The sequence below is a fragment of the Drosophila miranda genome (genome assembly GCF_003369915.1).
Source record: "Drosophila miranda strain MSH22 chromosome Y unlocalized genomic scaffold, D.miranda_PacBio2.1 Contig_Y3_pilon, whole genome shotgun sequence".
Taxonomy (NCBI): domain Eukaryota; kingdom Metazoa; phylum Arthropoda; class Insecta; order Diptera; family Drosophilidae; genus Drosophila; species Drosophila miranda.
In genome coordinates, this window is record NW_022881625.1 from 5,521,871 (window position 1) to 5,547,629 (window position 25,759).

The 25,759-nt window shown below is 45.3% G+C and overlaps 1 protein-coding gene, 1 long non-coding RNA gene and 1 pseudogene across 3 annotated transcripts; 2 read left to right on the top strand and 1 right to left on the bottom strand.

The window, feature by feature from the left end:
• Nucleotides 1–9,768: 9,768 nt before the first annotated feature.
• LOC117194448 lies at nt 9,769–12,501 on the top strand. Of its 2 annotated transcripts, none has more exons than XR_004474828.1 (3): nt 9,769–10,422; nt 10,487–10,698; nt 12,473–12,501. It is a non-coding gene; the product is annotated as an uncharacterized LOC117194448 (long non-coding RNA). The 2 variants fall into 2 exon arrangements; XR_004474827.1 differs by lacking the exon at nt 12,473–12,501 and adding an exon at nt 11,745–11,784.
• Nucleotides 12,502–17,632: 5,131 nt separating this feature from the next.
• On the bottom strand, nt 17,633–21,584 carry LOC117194624 (annotated as a pseudogene).
• A 1,612-nt stretch (nt 21,585–23,196) lies between these two features.
• On the top strand, nt 23,197–23,755 carry LOC117194447. The gene has a single exon (XM_033399015.1). The coding sequence runs from the start codon at nt 23,249–23,251 to the stop codon at nt 23,717–23,719; it is 471 nt and encodes a 156-aa protein (XP_033254906.1). The 5' UTR covers nt 23,197–23,248; the 3' UTR covers nt 23,720–23,755.
• Nucleotides 23,756–25,759: the final 2,004 nt, after the last annotated feature.

The following is a 25,759-nucleotide window of genomic DNA, read 5'->3' on the forward strand; positions in this document are numbered from 1 at the left end:
AAAATGCGCTGGATTTTCTGGCCTCGTGAGTGATGCTATAGCCAAACGTAATGGCTTGCATTACAGTTGCGAGGCATGCCGTGCGGTGGAGAAAGACATGGTGGCTTTCATGAGGCAGACGCGGAGTGGCTTTAAGGAGCTGACCGTTGGTTTTAAAAACCAATACGATCGGCTCCTAGCCATGGAGGCTCAGTTTAGCGGTTTAAAACTGCTGAATGAGTCTCCGAGGCGCAAAAAGGTCACTCCGCGGGATCTGCAATTGCCAACCGTCACTCAGCCGTGCGCCGCCGAAAAACTGACTTCGACCACTCCAAGTGTGCAGCAGTTGATCTCGTTTGCCACTCCAAGGGCAACGACAGCTGCTGGCGACGCAGATTCGGTAGCCGAATTCATCGCATCGGAGAATGTGCAGCCAAGTACGTCTGCAGCGTCCGTGTCCGTGGTGTCCGCAAGTTCGCTAGTTGTCCCGTCTATCCCGATCCCACCAGTAAATAGACGTTCCGGACCTCCGGATATTGCCACCACAGGTACTAGGCGTGTGGTGACTAAACCACTGGTGGGAGTCCCACCAAAACGACAAGTTTTTGTTTCACGGCTGGCCCCTGACCTCACATCTAATGATGTAATTGCTTTTATTCAAAGCAAAATAAAAGCCGCGGGTTTAAAGGTGGAGAAATTTAACTTCTCTTATGCCAGGGAGATAGCCTCGTTTAAGATAAGCATCTCCCCAACTCAATTTGACACCATTTGCTCCGCCAAATTTTGGCCGGAGCATTTGGTGGTGAAGGAGTTTAAGGCTAAGAAGAAGAATAGGCCCCCCATATCCCCTCCAAATCTTTCCAGTGTGCCACCCTCAACCTCAACTTCCTCTTCCTCAACTTCCCGTCTTGCTTCCACCTTTCCAAAAAACTAACTTCTCTTTTAGTAACCTATCAGAATGTAAGAGGCTTGCGTAGTAAGCTCAGCATTCTTTTCCGGGATAGTGTTGCATTTGCTTCCCACGTTATTGTGTTTACTGAAACCTGGTTAAAGCCGGACATTCTTAGTTCCGAGGTTTTGGCAGGTCGGTACACAACTTTTAGAAAGGACCGTTCGTCTCGACGGGCAGGGGGGTTCTAATTGCAGTGGACTCTTACTTCACGTCGGAACACTTCACAGTCCAAGTTCAACAGGAACTGGAATTCCTGTGTGTAAAACTGATTCTTCCCGCTTTCGCTATATTCATTACTTGCTCGTATATCCCACCTTCTTCGGATATTTCAATTTATGAGCAGCACTTGTCCGCTTTAACCGCTGTTTCTTCCTCGCTATCTGATAAAGATCGTATGATAGTTCTTGGTGACTTCAACTTGCCAGGAACTGTTTGGTCTTCGGTAAACGAGTCTAGTATCCTAGAGCCCATGTCACGACATGACTTTGTTGACGGCTTGCTTGACCTATCCCTGTCTCAAGTCAACCATGTGAAAAATTCCTTGGGTCGATTGCTTGATCTGTGCTTTGTATCGGATCCGAGTGTTGTTAACCCGAGCCCTTCCACTCACTATACCTGAAGACGCCTACCACCCTATTTTCGAGGTGTCGCTAGATATAGGACCAACTGTATTGGATCGGTCGAGTAGGCTGCCCGAACGTGTCCGCTGCTTTCGTAAAGCCGAGTTTGCGAAGCTTAATAACCTCATTAGGGATTTTGATTGGTCCGCTTTGTACTTGTGCACTGATATCATAAAAGGCACAAACATTTTTTACAATGCTCTTGGCACATTTTTCGATTCTTGTGTCCCGCTTTCTTGTCCGACTAGATCTGGAAAACCCCCTTGGTTTACCAAAGAGTTATCCAGTCTAAAAAACTTAAAATCAAGACTTTATAAAAAATTTCAAGAAGTGGGTTCTCCTACTTCTCACTCTCGCTATGTATTAGCTCGGTCAAACTTTTCAGTTCTTAATGCTCAATGCTATAAGTACTACCTATCTCGATGCAGGATACGTTTTTCTCAGGACCCTAAACAGTTTTACAGCTTCGTAAACAGTAAGCGTAGAACGTCCGCACACCCATCCTCGCTATCATTTTGTAATACGTCGGCAAATAATGATCAGGCAATTGCCGATCTTTTTGCCCAATTCTTCCAAACCACCTATTCTGAGGAAAGCTACTCTGGTCATCCGTACCCATACGGTTTACCGAGGTCGAACGGCATTTTCAGTTCCTTGTTAAATGAATGTTCCCTACTTCATGATCTTCGACTAGTTAAGCCGGTGTTTTCACCGGGTCCAGACGGGGTTCCAGGTTGTGTACTCAGGTACTGCGCCGAGGCTCTGTGTGGACCTTTGCTTCAACTATTCACCCTATCCATTGATTCTTCGTGCTTCCCCCCGATCTGGAAGGAATCGTTTATAATTCCTCTCCATAAAAAAGGTAGCAAGTCTGATGCAAAAAATTATAGAGGTATAGCAAAGTTATCCGCTATTCCTAAAATGTTTGAGAGGGTTTTAACTCCGCACTTGCAACATCTCTGCAAGTCACTTATATCTCCAACTCAGCATGGATTTATAAGGCGGCGATCAACCACCACGAACTTGTTAGAGTTTACCTCTTTCATTATTAAAGGCTTTCAAGGTAACTTACAGACGGATGTTATTTACACCGACTTTAGTAAAGCATTCGACTCTGTAAACCATTCCCTTTTAGCGCATAAACTTGACCTTTTAGGGTTTCCGCCCAACCTCCTGAGATGGATTTCTAGCTATCTTTGTTCTTGGTCTCAAAGAGTCCTCTTCAAAAACTCCCTCTCTTTCCCAGTAAAGGTTTCTTCGGGAGTACCACAAGGCAGCCATCTAGGCCCCTTACTCTTCACACTCTTTATTAATGACTTACCTTCAGTATTAACATACTCTCGAGTACTTATGTATGCGGATGATGTTAAACTCTGTGTCCAGTACAAGGACATTTCATTTCATTCTCGCTTGCAATCCGATCTCAATAACTTTCAGTCATGGTGTTGTGCAAACTTGTTACACCTTAATGCCTCGAAATGCAAAGTTATGACATTTCATCGTTCTAGCCCTTTGTTGGCTCCCTACACCCTATTTGGTGGTTCTCTTGAGAAAATTACCCTGGTGGATGATCTGGGTGTTATGTTAGACCCCAAGTTAAAGTTTTCCGAACACATTTCTACCATGGTAAATAAGGCCATGGGCGTGCTTGGGCTTATAAAGAGGTGGTCAAAGGAATTTGACGACCCCTATATAACAAAGACTCTCTATACCTCGCTTGTTCGTCCGATCTTAAAATACGGCTCCTGTGTATGGTGCCCTCAGTACAAAGTACACCAGGACCGTATAGAATCAGTACAGAAAAACTTTATACTCTTTGCTCTGCGGGGCCTTAACTGGGATGCGGGTGTAAGACTCCCATCTTACTCTAGTAGACTACTATTAGTAAACCTCCCATCCTTAGTTAACCGTAGAAAAATGCTTGGTGTGATATTTATGCACAACTTGATCAGGGGTGACATAGACAGCCCTGATCTGTTGAGCCGCATAAACTTCACGATTCCTATTAGACTGACTAGAAATTTTATACCGTTGTTCCTTCCACTTTGTAGATCGAATTATTCCTTGCATGAACCGTTTAGGGTCTTATGCTCGGATTATAATTCCCTCTACCATATTATATCCACCACTAATTCTCTTCCTCTTAATAAATTATTAATCCTTACACACCTTTCTATTAATTAGTAACTGTAGTGGTATTTGTACTTTGATTGCATGCTTAGTTTCTTAGTAAGTTTAGTACTAATTTTCCTCGAATGTTAGTCTAATAGCTATCTTTCTTGCATGTTCGCGTTTGGTTCGGCTACGCACCGCGCGTCATGCGGCAGCGCCCCTCGGCCGGTTGGGCGGGAGGAGGGCTGCGTTTTGCCTGGGATCCGCGCGTAACAGCCTTCTGCTGGTGTCACACGGGCCACTTGACGGTGCAGTAACTGCATCGCCTCTTGAAAGATGCAGTCATTGCATGTCAACGTCCACACATATAAAATGGTAAGATCTTCAAAAATAAAATGAATTAAAGATCGCTTTGATTTAGCACCCCTTTTGGGACTACGCCCTTGTGTCCCGCTAAAAGTAGAAAACGAATAAACAAAAGCTTTGTGGGCGGAGCCAGATCGGCAAACGAATGAATCCAGCCAACGATTTAGGTAGTAGTCGTATATGGGGAGGGAGGGAAACTGAGACCTGGTCGCTCTACCCTCCACATATCGCCTAATCGATGGATTATTTAATTGTAATTGGTAATAAGAAATGCAAATTCAGCTCTCGGTACATGTGTAATGTGGTATGTGAGGACGGAAGCACTCGACGCCAAAAGTCCATGCAAATGAAGCGAGGCTTGGATTACTCCCGAACCCGATTGGGTAAACATGGAACTGGACTCCGTTTACTGCTGTTGCACACTATCTGAGGGGATCGACTGACAGTCAGGCACGATTATTTCGTGTGTTTCTTATTTATTTTCTTTTCTTGAAAGAAACAATAGACACTTGAGAAAACGAGCCACCTTCGGCGTTTCCTTTTAGGGCATCAAAAAAGTGATCGTGACCATTGCCGTTTTTCAAAAACTCTCGTTCGTTGTGGCGATGATGTCACAGTTTGAGTGTATATATATAAAATATGCATATATATTCTTGATCAGCATCAATAGCCGAGTCGATTGAGCCCTGTCTGTCTGTCCGTTCGTCCGTCTGTCCGTCTGTCCGTCCCCTTCAGCGCCTAATGCTCAAAGACTATAGAAGCTAGAGCAACGATGTTTTGGATCCAGACTTCTGTGATATGTCACTGCTACAAGAAAATTTCAAAACTTTGCCCCGCCCACTTCCGCTCCCACAAAGGGCGAAAATCTGTGGCATCCACAATTTCGACGATACGAGAAAACCAAAAACGCAGAATCGTAGAAGATGACTATATCTTCTAGAGCGCGAATTCTGAACCAGATCGTATAATTATTATAGCCAGAATTAAGAAAACAATTTCATTCTTTCTCGCTCTGTCTCTCTCTAACACACAGGTTTCATGGTCGGTTTTGCCAATTGCAAAATATGAGTTCAAGGATCTCAGAACCCATAAGAGCTAGAGCAACCAAATTTGGTATTCACACTCCTGTGATACCGGACCTTGACCGTTTTGTGTCAAAATTTCGCCACACCCCCTTCCGCCCCCGCAAAGGACGAAAATCTGTGGGCATCCACAAATCTTAGAGACTATTAACGCTAGAGTAACCAAATTTAGTATCCGCACTCCTGTTAGATCTCACTATAAAACGTATATCTCAAAATTTCGTCCCACCCCCTTCCGCCCACACAAAGGACGAAAATCTGTTGCATCCACAATATTGCAGATTCAAGAAAACTAAAAACGCAAAATCATAGATAATGTCCATATCTATCAGATCGCTGAATCTGGATCAGATCTATTCATTTTTATAGTTAAAAGGAACAAATCAGTTTGCAGTGGCTACGCAGCGCCCGACGTCACGCTCAAACTGATTTTCTGTAGAGGCGTCTGCCGGAGGAGAGCCCTACTGACTTAGTATCGGGTATAACTGTAGAGTCGGGTGTCCGCAGCAACTCACAACGTTCCTCCTCGTCTATGATTCTGCGTTTTTAGTTTAGTTTTTTTTTTAGTTTTGCCGCATGGTTTGCATAAATTTCCATTTGGATTTCCATTGCCATTGCCCTTGACTGCCTCGTTAGCTAGCCCCTTAGACCCATCAAATTTTGATTGATTTGATCCGATACGCTTCGCTCCTCAGCTTAGCTAAAGATTAATTTATAAAACAAAAGATATACAAAAAGGGTTATAAAAGAGTTACGAACAAGATTAAGAACCATTAACCATAATATGTGCGTAAACAACACACACATTTTGAACCGAATCATATCAAATGAAAAAAAAAACAAAACGAAAACAGAAAACAGAAAACCAATTAAAGATAATAAAACTATTATAACGAAAAGAAAAAGAAATGAAAATTCAAGAATGCATAAATCTAACATTTGCAATTACAAAATATTTACTCTGGTACAAAATGGTACATACAGTAAAGATATTCGTTTATACAATATTTCTAGTTGATTATTACTCGTACAATAAATACTATAGCTTAGAGCCATCCTGCGTCCCTGGTCACCGGTGGATCAAGCCTTCAGAACAACAAAATCAATCAAACAACAACAATCAATTCAAAAATCAAACGAGGTGGAACGTTGTGAGTTGCTGCGGACACCGCAACTCTACAGTTATACCCGATACTAAGTCAGTATGGCTCTCCTGCGGCAGACGCCGCTAATATTGAACCACACGACAAAGAGTGCGTGCGAGAGAGACAGAAAATCAGTCTGAGCGTGACGTCGGGCGCTGCGTAGCCACTGAAAATTGATTTCTTGCTTTTGGCTTCAAATGATCCGATCTGATCCAGATTCAGCAGTCTGATAGATATGGTCATTATCTATGATTCTGCATTTTTAGTTTTCTCGAATGTGCAATATTGTGGATGCAACAGATTTTCGTCTTTTGTGGGAGTGGAAGGGGGTGGGGCGAAATTCTGAGATAAACGTTTTATAGTGAAATCTAACAGAAGTGCGGATGTCAAATTTGGTTACTCTAGCTTTAATAGTCTCTGAGATTTGTGGATGCCCCAGATTTTTGTCCTTTGCGGGGTCGGAAGGGGTGTGGCGAAATTTCGACACGAAACGGTCAAGGTCCGATATCACAGGAGTGTGGATACCAAATTTGGTTGCTCTGGCTCTTATAGGTTCTGAGATCCTTGAACTCATATTTTGCAATTGACAAAACCGACCATGAAACCTGTGTGTTAGAGAGAGACAGAGCGAGAAAGAATGAAATTGTTTTCTTGCTTCTGGCTATAATCATTATACGATCTGGTTCAGATTTTGCACTGTAGAAGATATGGTCATCCTCACCGATTCTGCGTCTTTGGTTTTATCGTATCTTTAAAAATGTGGATGCCACAGATTTTCGTCCTTTGTGGGGGCGGAAGTGGGCGGGGCGAAGTTTTGAAATATTTTTGTAGCAGTGACATATCACAGAAGTCTGGATCCAAAACATCGTTGCTCTAGCTCTTATAGTCTTTGAGCACTAGGCGCTGAAGGGGACGGACGGACGGACGGACGGACGGACAGACGGACAGACAGACAGGACTCAATCGACTCGGCTATTGATGCTGATCAAGAATATATATACTTTATGGGGTCGGAAACGATTCCTTCTGGACGTTACACACATCCACTTTTACCACAAATCTAATATACCCCAATACTCATTTTAAGTATCGGGTATAAAAACAAAACGAAAAGAGAAAACAGAAAACCAATTAAAGATAATAAAACTATTATAACGAAAAGAAAAAGAAATGAAAATTCAAGAATGCATAAATCTAACATTTGCAATTACAAAATATTTACTCTGGTACAAAATGGTACATACAGTAAAGTATTTACACAGTAAAAAAAGTACAGTAAAAAGTATTTACTGTCTATATAACCATTATATACTACTTACTTACTGACAACAAATTATTAAGGGTTTTGTTCAATTTCATTATTCGTATGTTAATAAAAACAATTTCAGACTAACTTAAACTTACAGTCTGCTCTGAATACGGGTTAAATGTTAGTGCTGTGCTAGTTGATTATTACTCGTACAATAAATACTATAGCTTAGAGCCATCCTGCGTCCCTGGTCACCGGTGGATCAAGCCTTCAGAACAACAAAATCAATCAAACAACAACAATCAATTCAAAAATCAATCAAACAACAAACAAAAATTGAACACTACAGCTAAAAATCTTGTACAGGCTTCTACAGCTGAAAATCTTGTACAGGCTGAAATATTCTACATTCTACAGCTGAAAATCTTGTACAGGCTGAAAATATTCTACATTCTACAGCTGAAAATCTTGTACAGGCTTCTACAGCTGAAAATCTTGTACAGGCTGAAATATTCTACATTCTACAGCTGAAAATCTTGTACAGGCTGAAAATATTCTACATTCTACAGCTGAAAATCTTGTACAGGCTTCTACAGCTGAAAATCTTGTACAGGCTGAAATATTCTACATTCTACAGCTGAAAATCTTGTACAGGCTGAAAATATTCTACATTCTACAGCTGAAAATACATTAATTATGTATAGTACATGTATAATACATACTACATAGGTTAGGTTAGGTTGACCCGGACGGCCCTCAGAGGGGGCCATTATTAGGAGAGCCATGAACACTACAGTTGTAGCATAATATACTGGGTTTCTGTTCAAATCTTCTTCAAACGATACTTTCATTATGTTTTTAAAAATTGTTGATAAATGCTTGCCACGTTCCTCGAAGGTAATGCTGTTCATGTTGTTAAAACATATTGGTTCGTTTCTAAATTCGAAATGTTTTTCAACAGCGCGTAATAAGTTCATTATTTCATTTTTAATGATTTCTTTAACTTTATCAGACATTAGGTAGTCGGGCAAGTTGTCTACCATTTCGTAGCCTCAAAGATACTCTTGTAATTTTCTTTCCTGTATTCCTTGACATACATAATTGACATCAACACATCCTCATGTATATCATTTTTTAGGATAACCTTTTTGAGGTGGGCAGATTCCACAATATGGGAAATTTTCCCCTTACACTTTTGCACGGCATATCTGGTCTGATGAGCTCGTGAGGTAGCTCAAAGGGGGCCTAGCTGAGGCCACCGGACGGGTCGCGGGTTGCGGATAGCGAACGGCCTACCTCGGTAGGTCAGCTGCGAATAAGCGGGCATCTCTCACGGGAGAGTACCGAAATAAGCAGTCCCGGACAGCCAGCGGGTGTTAGCTAGGTAGCAGCACTGACGATGCGCTTGTGGTGCCGCCTCAATAAGTAGCTCACACACTCCCATCCATACACAATACCTACCCACATCCCAACCCCCACACCCACCTCACACCGGGCCGGACTAAGTGTGTTACTCGACCCGTGCCGAGAGTCAGCCTGTCTGTGGGCCTGGTATAAAAACTAGCCCAGTCGCTAACGGAGGGCTCAGGGACTTGGCAGCCTCCTGTTCTAATGATGCCTTACCCGGGCAACGTGGATCTCTGCCCGGGCTGACCTTTCCCTTTCTCTGCATCTCGTGGGAACAGGATGTATAACAAGAACAAAAAGCAATATTGCGGCTGCCCGACCTTCTGGTAAAGCGGAGGGGGTTGACTTGCCGTCGACAAGCACCCAAGCCAGACGCTACACATATGCCGAAAAGAGGAGTGCAGGGCACATACGCCGTCGGCAACACGCCAGCAGTGAAGCCAGCCCATCAGCCGACTGGCTGAAGAAGGTGGAATGGGCTTCGGCCGTGCTCCCGGAGTTCACCTTGGAACAGAAAAAGGTGGCTCCCCAAGCCAAGAGGCAGCGCTCGCAGGAAACACTGGGACCGGTAGCAAAGCGCTCCAGAGTGCTGCCAAATGCCAAATGGACGCTAATTGGTGTCCTCGACAGAGCCAGCGCAGAGGGTAGAATCCCAAGGAGTCAGTGGAAGTGGGTGGAAGCGGCACTGGCCGACCGCTGCTTCGAACTCCTCGACAAAGACCCTGGACCTCCGCCAGTCTGCAAGGACATGGGGTGGTTCCAGGGCAATGTTAAGATAATTGCCTGCGAAGACGAGCGCTCTGTAAAGCTTTATAAAGCGGCGGTAGCGCAGGTCGGCGAGGTCTATGCTGGGCGAAACTCGTCGCAGTCGACTAGAGCGAGGTGCCCAGCAGACCGAGGGCCAGAATTTGGGTGCCGGCTACCTTTAAGGAGCCAGAACGCATCCTCAAGATGCTGCAGAGATGCAACCCAGGACTACCAACCTCAGATTGGAAGGTAGCCAAGGTTGAGACGACACAAGGGCCGACTAACCAGGCAGTGCTCGTTCTCAATAAAGAGTCGCTGGCCCCGATAGAGGCAGCAAAAGGAGAGCTAAACTTCGACTTCAGCTCGGTCACCATCAAGGTGTACAAATCGGACGCGGCGGCCGCGGCGCTTCCTGTCGTCAACCCAGACGTGCAGGATGTCGCTGCGGAGATCGAAGCGCCTGACGACGAGCTGGAGCCAGACCAGGAAGGCTTCTCCTCAGAGACAGAGCTGATGCTCGACTTTGAGTAAATGTGCCGAGAGAGAGTCTCAGATGACTCGGACGCAGAAATCACGGTGGTGGAGAATCTTGAAGATGGTCCTAAGGATCCTTCAAATAAATCTCCAGCCTCGGCTGCTCTCATACTCCGCCTAGACGCAAGCGGAGCCGACGTAGTCCTGATCCAGGAGCCTTGGGTGGTAGGAGGCAAGGTCTGTGGATTGGAGACGAGGGAATACAAGATCATTGTATCCCAAAATGAAGGTAAAATCCGTACCTGCATACTTGCTAGAAAGCACCTAAATATCTTTCTGCTCCATAATTATAGCGATAGCGATAACACGGCGGTAAGCCTAGAACTAAAAGGGAATCATCTCAGGCTGGTGGCGTCCTATATGGCCCACGAGGAGGATGATCCTCCGAACGACCTTGTTCGCAAAATACCCAGCGACAGCGAAAGGACGGTCAAAGACCTACTTATAGGTTGCGATGCCAACGCCAACCACACCCAATGGGGGAGCACGGACACGAATGTAAGGGGTGAGTCACTGTTCAGCTTCATCCTGAACTCAAATTTATTCATATGCAATCGGGGTAACGACCCCACATTTATAATTAAAAATCGGCAGGAGGTCATTGACCTCACGCTAGTGTCAAGCAAACTGCTGGACACAATCAAGAGCTGGAGAGTCCCAGGAGACCACTCCTTCTCGGACCACAGGTATATCGAGACGATATTATCCTTCGATATTCCCAAACCAACCGACTATATCAACCCAGAAAAGCCAACTGGGAAAAATATAACACAACCCTGGAGGAGCTACTCCCTCCTAACGCCCCTAATTGCCCGAACACTGAAGACAACCTAAACTGTCTTGAGAACAGGTTTACGGATGCGTGCAACAAAGCCTTCAAGGCAGCATGCCCTTCTACCAGACCAAGGGGGAAAAAGAAACCCCCCTGGTGGTCTAAGCAACTAGACACTTGTAGGACTCTATTCAATAGAGCCACAAGAACTAAGGAGGATACTCACTGGGCAGACTATAAAACCAGTCTAGCCCTATACAAAAAGGAAACGAGGATGGCTAAAAGAGCCTCCTGGCAAAAATATTGCTCCGAAATCGAGGATACTTCGGAGGCCGCAAGACTCCGGAAAGTTCTCTCAAAAACTACCCCCTCGGTAGGTTTCTGTTCCTGTCCAGCTCTCAGCAGAAGGAGGGCCTTCTGCACGGCATGAAATTTGCCAAGCAGTGGTCGGATCCAACTGCCAACAGTTGACTTGACAAGCCCCCACTCTCAACCTCCCTCAATACTAAATCGAGTCCTTCCTTGACCGCATTCCTGCCTAGTGCAGATGTTTTGGAAACGGGACAAATGTGGAAATACAAATAATGAATTTCATTCCCGTTAATTGGGATTGCAGCGACTCCAAGAATTTTCCATTTATGTACCGGTCCTTTTTTTGCATATTGGTACCACGGCATGTGATACTCATCCATGTAAATGGAAAATTCTGAGTCGCTTAGTTTCTGTAAATTTACAGTCATGTTAATGCGTCCATTCATTATGTTTCCTTGCATTTTCAGTTCTTCCAATGCGTCCGTTACCAGATTTTCGGGGGCCTGTACCTTTGTGCAATTCATTGCTCGCTTGAAGGCGACCAATATCGTTGACCAGATCATCGTTACCGACGATACCTGGAGGAAGAAAAGTCTGATTCACCTGCTCCAATGTAATTGCCACAATCTACTCACCTTCAGTGTCGTCGTCGTCAACATCCATATGCAATGTACTAACCAGCCGGTCCAGCGGTCCACACGACAGATGTTCCTCTGCCTCTTTGTCCTGATACGGCTCGAACAGATTGAGTTCATTTATGTCCTCATCGAAACACGACAATTGCGACGGCTCCAACAGATTGAGTTCATTTATGTCCTCATCGAAACACGACAATTGCGACGGCTCGAACATATCTTCCTCTATGTCCTGATACGGCTCGAACGGATTGAGTTCCTTTATGTCCTCATCGAAACACGACAATTTATGCATTTCTGAATCTATCTTTTTATCCATCTTGGCCCGGTTCTTGGGTTACTCTTATTAACTTATTTCACTCTTTTCTCTATTTTTGTCGATCGTCGAATAACTCGCCTCAGACTTATCGCAGTATAATATCGCATAAAATCTATCGCAGTATCATATCGCAGTATAATATCGCATAAAACTAATTGCAGTATAATATCTCGATTGGTTAGGGTTAATATATGTTGCCTTACAATTATTTTATTTTTATTTTTATACATGTTGAAATCAGGAAACTAGACGCGGAATTATGTGATATTTATCGGTCCGTATCGTATAGCAACAAAATATCTGTAAACGTTCTTCCTTCTTGATCGTCGTATTCGAATAAATGTGTGTTGGCATATAAAGTACATTGGTATTTCTTATAATACTATCGATGAGTAAATACCAAAACCATACGTGCCCCGTTATTTAAAACATAAATAAAGAACACAAAATAAGACAAAGATGTACATTAATTTGGGAGGTGTAAGAATTGACGGGGTGGACAGTGCCCTTGTTAATGTATTATGCGGGATATACTGGGACCATCTGCAAGGCCGGAAAGTGCAAAGCCCGAAAGCACAGGAAATTGCCAACATGACGTCGTTCGGTGCAGCCCAAGTTTGCGACATAAGTGCAGCAGGAGTGATTAATTTTTACTTTTTTTTTCTGGACCATCAACGTAAGGGTAAGTAAATTAGTTACATTTATATTATATTCTTCTAATAATGTATTCCATTCAGCGGGGACGACGCACGCGAAGTATGCTGAGCCTGTTACTCCGGTGCAGAATATTTCTGTTCTGATATCTCAGGATATTGAGGATATTGACAACAATATGAACGGTGATACGGAGGAGTCGGCCACAACTCAAGATATTGAGGATATTGACAATATGCACGGTGATACGGAGGAGTCGGCCACAACTCAGGATATTGAGGACATTGACAACAGTATGAACGGTCATACGGAGGAGTCGGCCACAACTCACGATATTGAGGATATTGACAACATGCACGGTGATACGGAGGAGTCGGCCACAACTCAGGATATTGAGGATATTGACAATATGCACGGTGATACGGAGGAGTCGGCCACAACTCAGGATATTGAGGATATTGACAACAATATGAACGGTCATACGGAGGAGTCGGCCACAACTCACGATATTGAGGATATTGACAATATGCACGGTCATACGGAGGAGTCGGCAACAACTCACGATATTGAGGAGAATATTGACAACATTTCTGACAATATTCACAATATTTCTGATTATACAGTCAATGATATGGAGTGTACTATTTCTGATGAAATATATGATTCGTCTGAGCCAGTGCACCACGTGGAGGAGAAGCAGGAGCAGGAGGTTCGGGAGGATCCAGACTTAAGTAAGTAAATAAGTAAAATTTAAAAAAAATACATATAATAACTTTTTAATTCTCCAGACATGTTTACTGAAGACATTCTTAGTACTGAAAGTGGAAAGGACAATTTGAAAACACCGATTTCCCCTAAGGCTTCGCCCCCCGTGCATGGCTGCAAGTGCAAACTATGCGGCAAAATGATTGGAAGGTTGAGCACCTTGGGAAACCACGTAATGAACCAACATTACACAGCAATAAGAGGTATGGTTTCAAGGAATTCGAAGACAATGCAAAAAATTGCTGCCGTTTTTAAGGAAAAAAAAAGTGACCATGTTAAGACCATCAGAGGAAACTGGGGTGCCGGCCGAGTATTTGAGGGCAATAGTCATGTGCAGCGATGACTATAAAAAAAATTGGGTGCCGCTTGTGGGCCGCCAAGACGGATGCAGAGAAGCTGAAAAACATCAACCAATAACTGTTTCGTTTTTTAATTTTAGTATTTGATTTGGCTTGAGTAGACTGATCCAGAGAAGCTGAAGGACATCAACCAATAACTGTTTCGTTTTTTAATTTTAATATTTGATTTAAGTAGAAAAAACTCGCCTGTTATTCGTAATTGTAACGACTGAAAATAAACTTATTGACAAAAAAGGGAGGAGTATTTATATTGTGTGGGCGCCTTTGGGCCAAGAAATCATCAAAGTTATTCACGTCGCACAGTTTGGGAAAAAACTGGACTGGAGTGGAGTCGACTAGAGGGACTGCAATGACACTTGCCGGCTGGCGGCCTCTTGGAAATTTTAAGCCTCGTTAAGCTTCTGGTCAACCGCCTGGCTGGTCTCCATCGAATGCATTAACCTTCGCTCTGGATATACTGGATGCCCTTTTGGATTACAGGACTACCCTCTTTAGCCCCTTTTAATGGATAAACAAAGTGAATGTCCTACATGGATTACAGCCGTATAGCGCATCATAAAAGGTAAGAAATCAGGCCACAAATTGAATGCCGAACACAGCAAATGCTTAACCCATGACACCACCAAAAGGGGGAGAGGGAGTAGAGGGGGATGAGTGCCCCCTATTAATCCTAAGTGCTTCCTGTGGTTTTATGTAAATTTGTACACGGGGAACAGAGGACTCCAAAGAGACCTCTCGAGCAGCAATTCAATGTACAAATGACAGGTTGGCTGTGACACAAAACAGCAGCTTAAGGAAGATGTAAAGCCAAGCAAAAATATACCCCCCCCCCCCCCTCCACCACTCTCCTTAAACCATAACCCTTAACTCCTTAATCTCAGAATGGTAGCCAACATTTCGGCCACACCAAGGAGTATGGTGGCATGGTATTTATCGCAAGTCCTATCCCAAACCAACAAAGCCGATCAACTATTGCAAGTCGCAGCTCTGCCCAGGGAAAGTACGTCACCTGACCTGTGATTCGAAACACAACATCGAAGTGGGCCCTGAACTATCACTTGGAGCCGTTCAGAACTGGCTCTGGAAATCATTCAGTACGAATATCTGGAGAGAGCGGCACAACACAGAGAACTGCAGCAAATATCGAAAGCACAGGGAACATAAAGTAAATAAAAATACAAATACAAAACAAAGCCCATGAACGAATATTTCCTCACAGGTGCTGGAATAAGATGAATCCAACTATTAACAATCCACGTTCCCCATTCACCCGCTCGCGGGGTATTTTCGGATCCATGGGATCCTTCGTCTTTACCGACCAGCAGCAGCAGCAGCAGCCGGGGCTGCAGGTCCCCCCGAAGATTCCGCCGACAAGAATGGACTCAATGCGATGCCCTTCCTAGGCCAAATCCACACCAATCCTCTGCTGTCCCGCCCAATGGGTCCAATAGGTCACGCTCACGCCCCCACCTTCCCTCCGATGGGGGATTCAGATGGGTGAGCGGCAGCAGCCCAAACTCCCCTTCCCCCCAGGACATAACTTACCCCCGGCTCCACTGCAGATTCAATGCTGTGCCACAGATGGCTTCGATGGGACCACCGCCCGTGTTGAGCTCCCTCTGGACAGGCGGCGCTTCTCCGGACAGCCGCGGAGACTACTACGACGACCCCCACGAAGAGTACTCCGACTGCCGCTACGAGGGCGACTACGAGGGCGACTACTCGATGCCCACCGAGGAGGACCAAGAGGAGGAGTCGTGCTCCTGTCAGAGCCAGACCTGTCAGAGCGAGTTCAGCTCGATAGAGCGCACCAAGTCGGACTCGGAGTGGGAGGAGCTCTCCGACGGCCCTTCCCCCAGGGTCTCCCCGCTGGAGTCCCTCGGCGCAGTCGTGCTCTCCACAATGCAGCCGGAGCACCGTCAGCGCATGGTGGCCTTGTACCACCTCGTCTTGGAGACCGCTGTGGTCAAGGTCGTGCTGCTGGTGCTGCATCTGCTGTGCTGCGCGGTGTTCTGGCTGGTCGAGAAGACCGTGGGCTTCAACGAAACCGTCGGCTCGAAGCGCCACCGATTGTGGAACAGCAAGTTCAAGCTGCGCACCATCCAGCGCCAGTTGCTGTGGCGCATGGCCAATGCCCGGGGCGACGAGACGCTCGTGTTCTTTGCCGTGCTCATGACCACGCCCTGGCTGTTCTCCCTCAGCCTCCTGGGATTCATCCTGTCCCTGGCGGCGCTCCTGAAGAAGACCGTCGAGCAGCTGGTGTTCCAGATACGCCTGCACCTCGTGCTCTAGGGGCAGCCATCGAGCAGAAAGCAGCAAGCAGTACCCAATCACACACTGACAGAAGACACACGGCCACACGCCCGACAATCCACCCCTCCCCTCAGAGATGTTTGCACTTCCATTTGGCCATCTATTTTCGTTGATGCTGGCATCGCAATACACGGAATCGTCTCTCCGTTTTTGGCCGCAATGAAAATAGATACCGAAATATTCGAAATTCAAAGTCAATTCCCACGAGAGAGAGCGAGACAGGCCTTCTTCTTTTGGTTTACGGCCTTTCTTCTGCCTTTGGCATCGCCCACTCCACTCTCTTTATTTTTCTTGCATTAAATTGGCAATAATATGAACTCGCCTTCTCTTTCTGCTTAGTAGTATTCCCCTGTCGCCGATAGCCCGCATCCTCTGCGTTCCAGAATCTGCGGAAGTTTCCAGCGGGGGCTACTGGCGCGCATCAGCCGTCGAGTAGATTGAATGGGAACGCTGCCAGCATATATGTACTATGTGTGTGTGTGCCCAACTAACGCAGACAACTGCGTTCTAGAATGAAATATTAATTCATTGGATACGCTCTTCATCGCTTTCTGTTTCCCTCGGAGGGTGGCAGGGTACTGGGTGTCTACGCTGCTCGGCGCTGGCCTGTATCTAATCGCGCCTGCCTTGCTGTGTACGCACTGTAGATGCATATGTACATACAGTTGTTAATCAATGTCCGTTGATTGTCGCATCATTGCTTGGAAGGGGAATCCCCCTAAAATTAAAGCTGGGATCCTATGCCAGAGCAGAACGCAATACTTTTCATATCCCACCTTGGGTTTCTTTAACCAATCCCATAACTTTCGACATTGACAATGAGGCTTCATCAGCATTCGTTCGCTCACAGTCATTATCATAATGATGATGATAATGATAATAATGTGCATGTGTGTGGTGTGTGACTCTCGTTTAGGACCTGAGCTCAAAAGTGCAATGCACGGCAGAAAAATCAACACGAGCTGATTCAAGGGGTAAAGATATGTATCTTTGGCACACCGAAGTGCCGACACTCTTTCAATTCAAGATTGTTGACAGCCCAGCGATTCGCAAATGCGGCCAATGAGTATGTGTTGTGAGTATATAACAGCCCATCCGATCCGATCAGGCGATTCATCAGTGAAGATTTTCTCTCCTTTCGCTTTTCTGCCTAGTGGGGTCCCAAGTGTGGGAAAAGCCACGAGGGCGTGAAACTCAAGAAAAGCATGAAGAAAATTACGATTGAACCGGTGACTAGCTCATGGTCTTCCTCGAGCGAACCGACTGCCTTTGTTCAACTGGGACGATGAGGTCTGAGCGTGTCCATGTCGGCCAGTGAGAACTTGCTCGTAGCGGGTCAGCAGATTGGTGCGGACAATGGCGCCGTTCAGTTCCGCCTGGGCCTTGATGGCCTGTGGGAAAAGAGAGGGGAGAAAACAGTTGGATAAAGCCGAGAAAGAAAAGGAAATATAAACCCACCTGAGTATCGCTGACAGCCAGACCATTCAGGAGATTGAACAGCACAATGGTCATGAAGAACACAAAGAGCAGGAAGATCAGGTAAGTGTAGACGCTGTCAAACTTTATGTCACCGGCATCAAATTCTCCCGTGAGCATCACAATCGTCTTGATGAGCGCCTCGATGGGCACGGAGAATGTGTTGAAGTGACTATCATCTTCTCCCTCCTTTGCTGGCTCTGGCGTGCTGTCCTTCGGAGAGGAGGAATCCACCTGGGGCTTGCCAAACAGTATGTAGAAGCACAGACTAAACGTAAGCACAAAGATCGAGTAGAGAGCAAAGTTCTTGATGAAGCTGCTGGAGACGGCGCGCAGCATGAGCATGTGCGTCGAAATTGAGAGTACTGGCAGGGAGCCAACCAGCAGGCAGAACTCCACGGACACCAGCAGAATGGTGAAGACGGCCAGTATGCGCTGCGTCTCCTTGTCGTAGCTGGCTTCCATGCAGGTTAGGATCGACAAGACAATGAGAGCCACCTCCATCAGGTTCGTGATGGACCTGAAGTACAGCAGCGGCAACATGGCAAGCTGTATGACCTCTCGGATCATGAGATACACAATCCCTATCCAAGAGAACAGGCCGAAGAGGGCAGTCAGGCCCGTGTGGTCGCTTTCGTGGAACTTAAGGAGCGTATGCGTGATAATGGAGGCAGTGAAGAGAGAGTAAAGTAGAAAGTTCAGATAGAAGATCACCGAGAGGCGGTGCCACTTGAGGAAGAGGAAACTCGAGATTAGCGGGTGCTGCAGCAGGTAACGCAGCTCCTTGGAATCGGCGATGTATGCGATTGGAGTCATCTCGTCCTCCAATTGGTGAGGATGGCCAATGCTCCGCTTGTCCGACTGCCCGGGCTCTCGCTGGCGTCTCATCAGATTCTTGTAGTTGATGATGATCTCGAAACTCTGGTCACCGGGCTTCTCCCCGTTGGTGGTGATGCAGGAATCGAAGTGCTCCTCCAGCACTTTCGGGTCCATCTCCTGTATGGGAAGATCTCCGAACGCGCTTCTCGCCCCGATGTACGCTCCCTGCCGTAGAAGCTCCTGTGCCACCTTTGTGTTGCGATACTTGACCGCATAGGAGAGTGGCACCAGGCCAGCCTTGTCCGCCTCATTGATGTCCACACGATCGCTCTCGAGCAGCAGCTGGAAGCAGCGCTGGTGGTCACAGAAGTCGTCCAGCGGCTGCTCACCCAGGCGACTGACAACCGCGTTCAGCAGCTTGGAATGCGATGTCAGCCTCAGCTGCGGATGCATCAACAGCTTCTCTAGCGCCCTGTGGTTGCCCCAGATTACGGCCAACTCCACGGGGCTGATGTCGCTCAATTTTGAAGGATTAATGTTGATGCCCGTCTCGAGGATGGCCTCAAAGGCTCGCTGCTTGTCCCGCTTGATACTCTCCGCCAGCAGGGACTGATACTCCTCCTGGTTGGCATTGCATTGGTTGTCTGCGTTTCCGCTGACGTTCTGGTGGTACTCCGCGAACTGTTGCTCGAACTGGTTCTCGTCTCCGTCCCGCAGCGTGCGGAGGAGTCGCTCGCAGTCGATCTCTGCTCCGGCCTCGCGCAGCTCCGGCAACGGCAGTTCCGGATACTGATCCCTCAGCATCTGGCGTACCTGCCCGTTCCGATAGCTGTCAATGTCCAACAGTGGTTGTTTCAGGAAAAGTCGGATCAGCTCCAGCTTAGTGCCTGCCTCAATCTTTCTATTCTTCAGCACATGGTGGAGGGGCGTGAACTCGCCCTGATCCACCAAATTCGGAGGAGCTCCGTACTCGAGAAGCAGCTAAATGCAGGAGCCCACCTGAGAGGCATTCGATCGTCCTGGCGATTGGCCTGGGCACCGCTGTCCAGGGCAGTGTGGAATTCCCGTATGTCCCGATTAGCGAGGGCCGCGCTCAACTGGCCCTGCGGATCGATGAAACCGCAGTTGTTAGAGCTCATTCTGCTGTCTGCAAAGAGTCAAGTGAGAATGGGGAGGATGAGCTATGTCTATGTGGGCTTTCGTTAATCTTATCCAACCCACGCTGCGTATGAGTAACTTCTAATGCCGTTTCTATGAAATTGATGCCAGAACCCGCATTGTTAGAGCTCTGCTCTGGTCAATGGAGGGAGGTCTGACCCAACAGACGGTTTCTGTACAGACCTTGAAATGGCCGAAACAAAAGCATGAGAGTGGAGAGCAGGAGAGAAGTACTCAGGGAGTGGCTTGATTGTTCAACGTGATCTACAAATTTGAATCAAGTTTGGTGTTCGATCTCGCTCGCCTTTTGGTTTATCAGAATTTAACGATCATAAAGAATAATCATAAAATAATCGACACATCAATATCAATTAGCAATCAATTGGTTACGCTTTATGCTTTGAATACTGTTCCGAATGGAGCTTTAGATAAAGCCCTGGGCAGTGCTAAAATCTTGCGATTTATAGGCGGCTCTTTTCGTAAATTTCAAGGCGGCTTCTTCTGTGGGATCTGATCCCTCCAGCCGTCAGCTCAACGTCTTCTCCGCTCTGTTGTGTTCTGTTCTGTTCTGTTCCGTTCTGTCTGCTGTCTGCTTTGATGCTTGAAATGTGTGAGAAATCGGCTAATCACACATGAGACCTGGCTAATTTGAATATTCCCCCACTGATTGTTTATCAATAGCCTACGAATTGGGAATCAGGAAACATCGTCTTCTCTTTTGTAGGTAGCTCTTCGGCTAATGTTGCTTTAGTATGCAAACAAATTGAGAATTGTAAATGACGCCCCTGGGGTCAAAATTTGTCGTTGATAAGATAAACAGAATCGCACAATCACCTTCCTTAATTGGCCCTTTATTTGATATTTTCTTGTCTCCCATCTTAACCTCTTCCCCATTCTGGTATTTGTTTTTCCACCTGAGTACGAGTATTTGCCCAAGCAATTGACAAACAACTTCATTGTTTGTCCAAGCTGAAGCTCGACACAAAGTCTTACTAAGACATCGGTTGACAGAGTGGCGTAATATCACAATAATTAACAGAAAACTTAACAGCAAACGATTTCAAAAGTGAGCAACTCCTCTCTCAGTCGCATCTGACCCTAGCAATTAAGAGCACTACTTTCAGAAATATTGATGTAGTCAAGGTAATCTATACTTATTGCAAAAAGCGTCGGAAAACACAAATTGCCCTTAAACTCTTAAACATTTGCTTCATCTACGGAAACCAGTCGAAAACACAGAGTATACGGAGTCTGGAGTGGAATTTTATTCCCCCTTCTCTTGGAGCTCACATATGTATATACTAACACTGGTAAAAAAAAAGTACTCGTATCACTCTGGAATTTGAGAATAAAGTGTGTCACAAAGGAAAGGGAGTCCAACGACATTATTACTAGTTTTAAAAGAAAAATAATAATGAGATTATCTTCATTCGCGATTCGAAAACTGTTTCGACTTCTCATTTTTTCTTTGAGTGAATTAATATTTATAAACCTTTCAGCCCTGTTCTTCTTTCTGTCTGTGGGAACATCTGGAATTTGGAGACTGAGAGAGCTGGAGCCTAGGAAATTGCCCAACAAAATTGGCTCTGAGTTGCACACCGAATCCTCTACTAAAGTTCTTTGTGTTGGTGCAGCTGCAAAAGTGAAATCAGCAAATGACAACACTTCGGAAAGAGTAAGTAGAAGGGGGACAGACGTGATTAATGTAAAGTTTTTAACGCGATAAACTGAATATGGATCAGCCGCGTTTCTCCGATCGTCTGTCAATAATTTATACTAAATACGTACTGTCCTACACTGATATAACATTCTCACATGATATTTTACCATACGTGATGTGATCAGATCGAGAGACCCTCTAGCTGCGTGGGAGGAGGAGAGCAGAGTAAACACTAAACTAAATTGCTTGTCCATAAAGTCTGTTTTTTGGAAAACTGTGCTTGGATTGTTTATCCAATTTATGGCATTATTATACCCGATACTCAAAACGAGTATTGGGGTATATTAGATTTTTGGTAAAAGTGGATGTGTGTAACGTCCGGAAGGAATCGTTTCCGACCCCATAAAGTATATATATTCTTGATCAGCATCAATAGCCGAGTCGATTGAGCCATGTCTGTCTGTCCGTCTGTCCGTCCGTCCATCTGTCCGTCCGTCCGTCTGTCCGTCTGTCCGTCTGTCCGTCCCCTTCAGCGCCTAGTGCTCAAAGACTATAAGAGCTATAGCAACGATGTTTTGGATCCAGACTTCTGTGATATGTCACTGCTACAAGAAAATTTCAAAACTTTGCCCCGCCCACTTCCGCTCCCACAAAGGGCGAATTTCACAATTTCGACGATACGAGAAAACCAAAAACGCAGAATCGTAGATGACTATATCTTCTAGAGGGCAAATTCTGAACCAGATCGTATAATTATTATAGCCAGAATCAAGAAAATTTCATTATTTCTCGCTCTGTCTCTCTCTAACACACAGGTTTCATGGTCGGTTTTGCCAATTGCAAAATATGAGTTCAAGGATCTCAGAACCCATAAGAGCTAGAGCAACCAAATTTGGTATCCACACTCCTGTGGATCCGCCCTCTCCTCCCCTTCCGCCCCGCAAAGGACGAAAATCTGGGGCATCCACAAATCTCAGAGACTATTCACGCTAGAGTAACCAAGTTTAGTATCCGCACTCCTGTTAGATCTCACTATAAAACGTATATCTCCAAATTTCGTCCCACCCCCTTCCGCCCACACAAAGGACGAAAATCTGTTGCATCCACAATATTGCAGATTCGAGAAAACTAAAAACGCAAAATCATAGATAATGACCATATCTATCAGATTGCTGAATCTGAATCAGATCGGATCATTTTTGTAGCCAAAAGCAAGAAATCAATTTGCAGTATCGGGTATAAATGTAGAGTTGCGGTCTCCGCAGCAACTCACAACGTTCCCCCTCGTTTTTTTATGCATTCTCAGCGTTTTGCTACACTTAATGAACAACAGGCGATGGTCTGGCCCGAGACGCTTTGTTTACACTTGGCATTAAAACTGGAAAAACAAAGGGAAATAACCAAAAATTCTAGTATGAAGAAAAAAGTTCTCGGGTGTGGCAGTAAAAAACTACAATCTTGATCTACAAATGAAGTTTTTTTACAGTGAAATATATACTTGACTTGTAGTGAAACGCAGCCCCGAAATTGTCATCATAAAAACTTCGTAATTAAGATGAATGCGTGAGGAGATGGGGCTGGAGCTGAGACCAAGCATGACTTCATGCTGAACCGCCTCCGAGTGGCATCCGCAGATAAAAAGCAACAAAATATAGTTGTTTACAAGAAATGGCACCGAAATACGGACATCTCACAAACCCATGGACACATGCTTAACTTAACTAAAGTGGATACACACACATGCATCGCATATTGTAAAATTTTGTTGGTATTAATTTGATCTTGTTCTTGATGCTAACGGTTGCAGTTGTGGATGGAGAACTACATGGCATCAATGAGTCCACCATCACCTTCATCATCGACTTTATCATTACAATCAGACGATGATTTGTCTACAGAATATAGATCGTCATTGCTGACGCGTTCGCAGCGGTTTAATCTGAAGCTTCTCGCGCTGTATTCAAAACACAAATGCCTGTGGAACTTCAAACACGTCGACTTCTTTAACACCGCCATGCACAAGAGCATCTGGGCGGACATCGTCCGACAGCTGAACACGAAGCGTACGATTACCTGGCAGTTCTGTCGCCGTCGCATCATGGAGCTGCGCCACTACAATAACCAATATCGATTGCAGCAATTACGCTTGGACAGCAACCTCCCAAATGAGTGGTACCATGTTAGGGATGTTCCAATGTCGTTGCCACTTGACGGGACTCGAGGGCTGGAGCTGCTGCCGAAGGAGAGCTATAAGCATTGTTTCTATTTTTTAAATTCCCTCTAAGCTCCTTCCAGCCAATGATCTTCTTAAAATCTTAACGTCAACGTACTTGCTTTTTGGTTATGTGCGGAAAACTAAAGCTAAACTAAAGCTATACATGCTCTATATTGGGTATATACATATGTACTACTCGTACTCGCTGTGCACTTCATAAACAATTGGCTGGCCTACATCATGTACTCGTACAACACACAACAAAAGATTTGAGGGGGGTGTGTGTGGAGTGGGAGAATTGGGGGGATGTCAGTCAGTGCCCCGCACGTTTCGATAATTTCGAATAATTTAATTAAGCCAAGACGAAGCGGCAGTACTGGGACTTTCACGATTCTCCCCGGAACTTCCAAAAGCCCTGAAAATGGCAAGATTTTCAAAAAAAAATTAAATAAAGATCACTTTGACTTAGCACCCTCTTTGGGACTACGCCCTTGTGTCCCGCTAAAAGTAGAAAACGAATAAACAAAAACATTGTGGGCGGAGCCAGATCGGCAAACGAATGAATCCAGCCAACGATTTAGGGAGTAGTCGTATATGGGGAGGAAGGGAAACTGAGACCTGGTCGCTCGACTCTCTACATATCGCCTAATCGATGGATTATTTAATTGTAATTGGTAATAAGAAATGCAAATTCAGCTCTCGGTACATGTGGAATGTGGTATGTGAGGATGGAGGCACTCGACGCCAAAAGTCCATGCAAATGAAGCGAGGCTTGGATTACTCCCGAACCCGATTGGGTAAACATGGAACTGGACTCCGTTTACTGCTGTTGCACACTATCTGAGGGGATCGACTGACGGTCAGGCACGATTATTTCGTTTATTTCTTATTTATTTTCCTTTCTTGAAAGAAACAATAGACACTTGAGAAAACGAGCCACCTTAGGCGTTTCCGTTTAGGGCATCAAAAAAGTGATCGTGACCATTGCCGGCCCACATTCGAAAATCGTTTTTCAAAAACTCTCGTTCGTTCTGGCGATGATGTCACAGTTTGAGTGTATATATATAAAGTATATATATTCTTGATCAGCATCAATAGCCGAGTCGATTGAGCCCTGTCTGTCTGTCCGTCTGTCCGTCCGTCCGTCCGTCCGTCCGTCCGTCCCCTTCAGCGCCTAGTGCTCAAAGACTATTGGAGCTAGAGCAACGATGTTTTGGATCCAGACTTCTGTGATATGTCACTGCTACAAAAATATTTCAAAACTTCGCCCCGCCCACTTCCGCCCCCACAAAGAACGAAAATCTGTGGCATCTACATTTTTAAAGATACGATAAAATTAAAAACGCAGAATCGTAGAGGATGACTATATGTTTTAGAGTGCAAAATCTGAACCAGATCGTATAATTATTATAGCCAAAATCAAGAAAACAATTTCATTCTTTCTCGCTCTGTCTCTTTCTAACACACAGGTTTCATGGTCGGTTTTGCCAATTGCAAAATATGAGTTCAAGGATCTCAGAACCCATAAAAGCTAGAGCAACCAAATTTGGTATCCACACTCCTGTGATATCGGACCTTGACCGTTTTGTGTCAAAATTTCGCCACACCCCCTTCCGCCCCCGCAAAGGACGAAAATCTGTGGCATCCACAAATCTCAGAGACTATTAAGGCTAGACTAACCAAATTTGGTATCCGCACTTCTGTTAGATCTCGCTGTAAAACGTATATCTCAGAATCATAAATAACGACCATATCTATCAGATTGCTGAATCTGGTTTAGATCAGATAATTTTTATAGCCAAAAGGAACAAATCAATTTGCAGTGGCTACGCAGCGCCCGACGTCACGCTCAGACTGATTTTCTGTAGAGGCGTCTGCCGGAGGAGAGCCATACTGACTTAGTATCGGGTATAACTGTAGAGTTGCGGTGTCCGCAGCAACTCACAACGTTCCCCCTCGTCTATGATTCTGCGTTTTTAGTTTAGCTTTTTTTTAGTTTTGCCGCATGGTTTACATAAATTTCCATTTGGATTTCCACTGCCATTGCCATTGACTGCCTCGTTAGCTAGCCCCTTAGACCCATCAACTTTTGATTGATTTGATCCGATA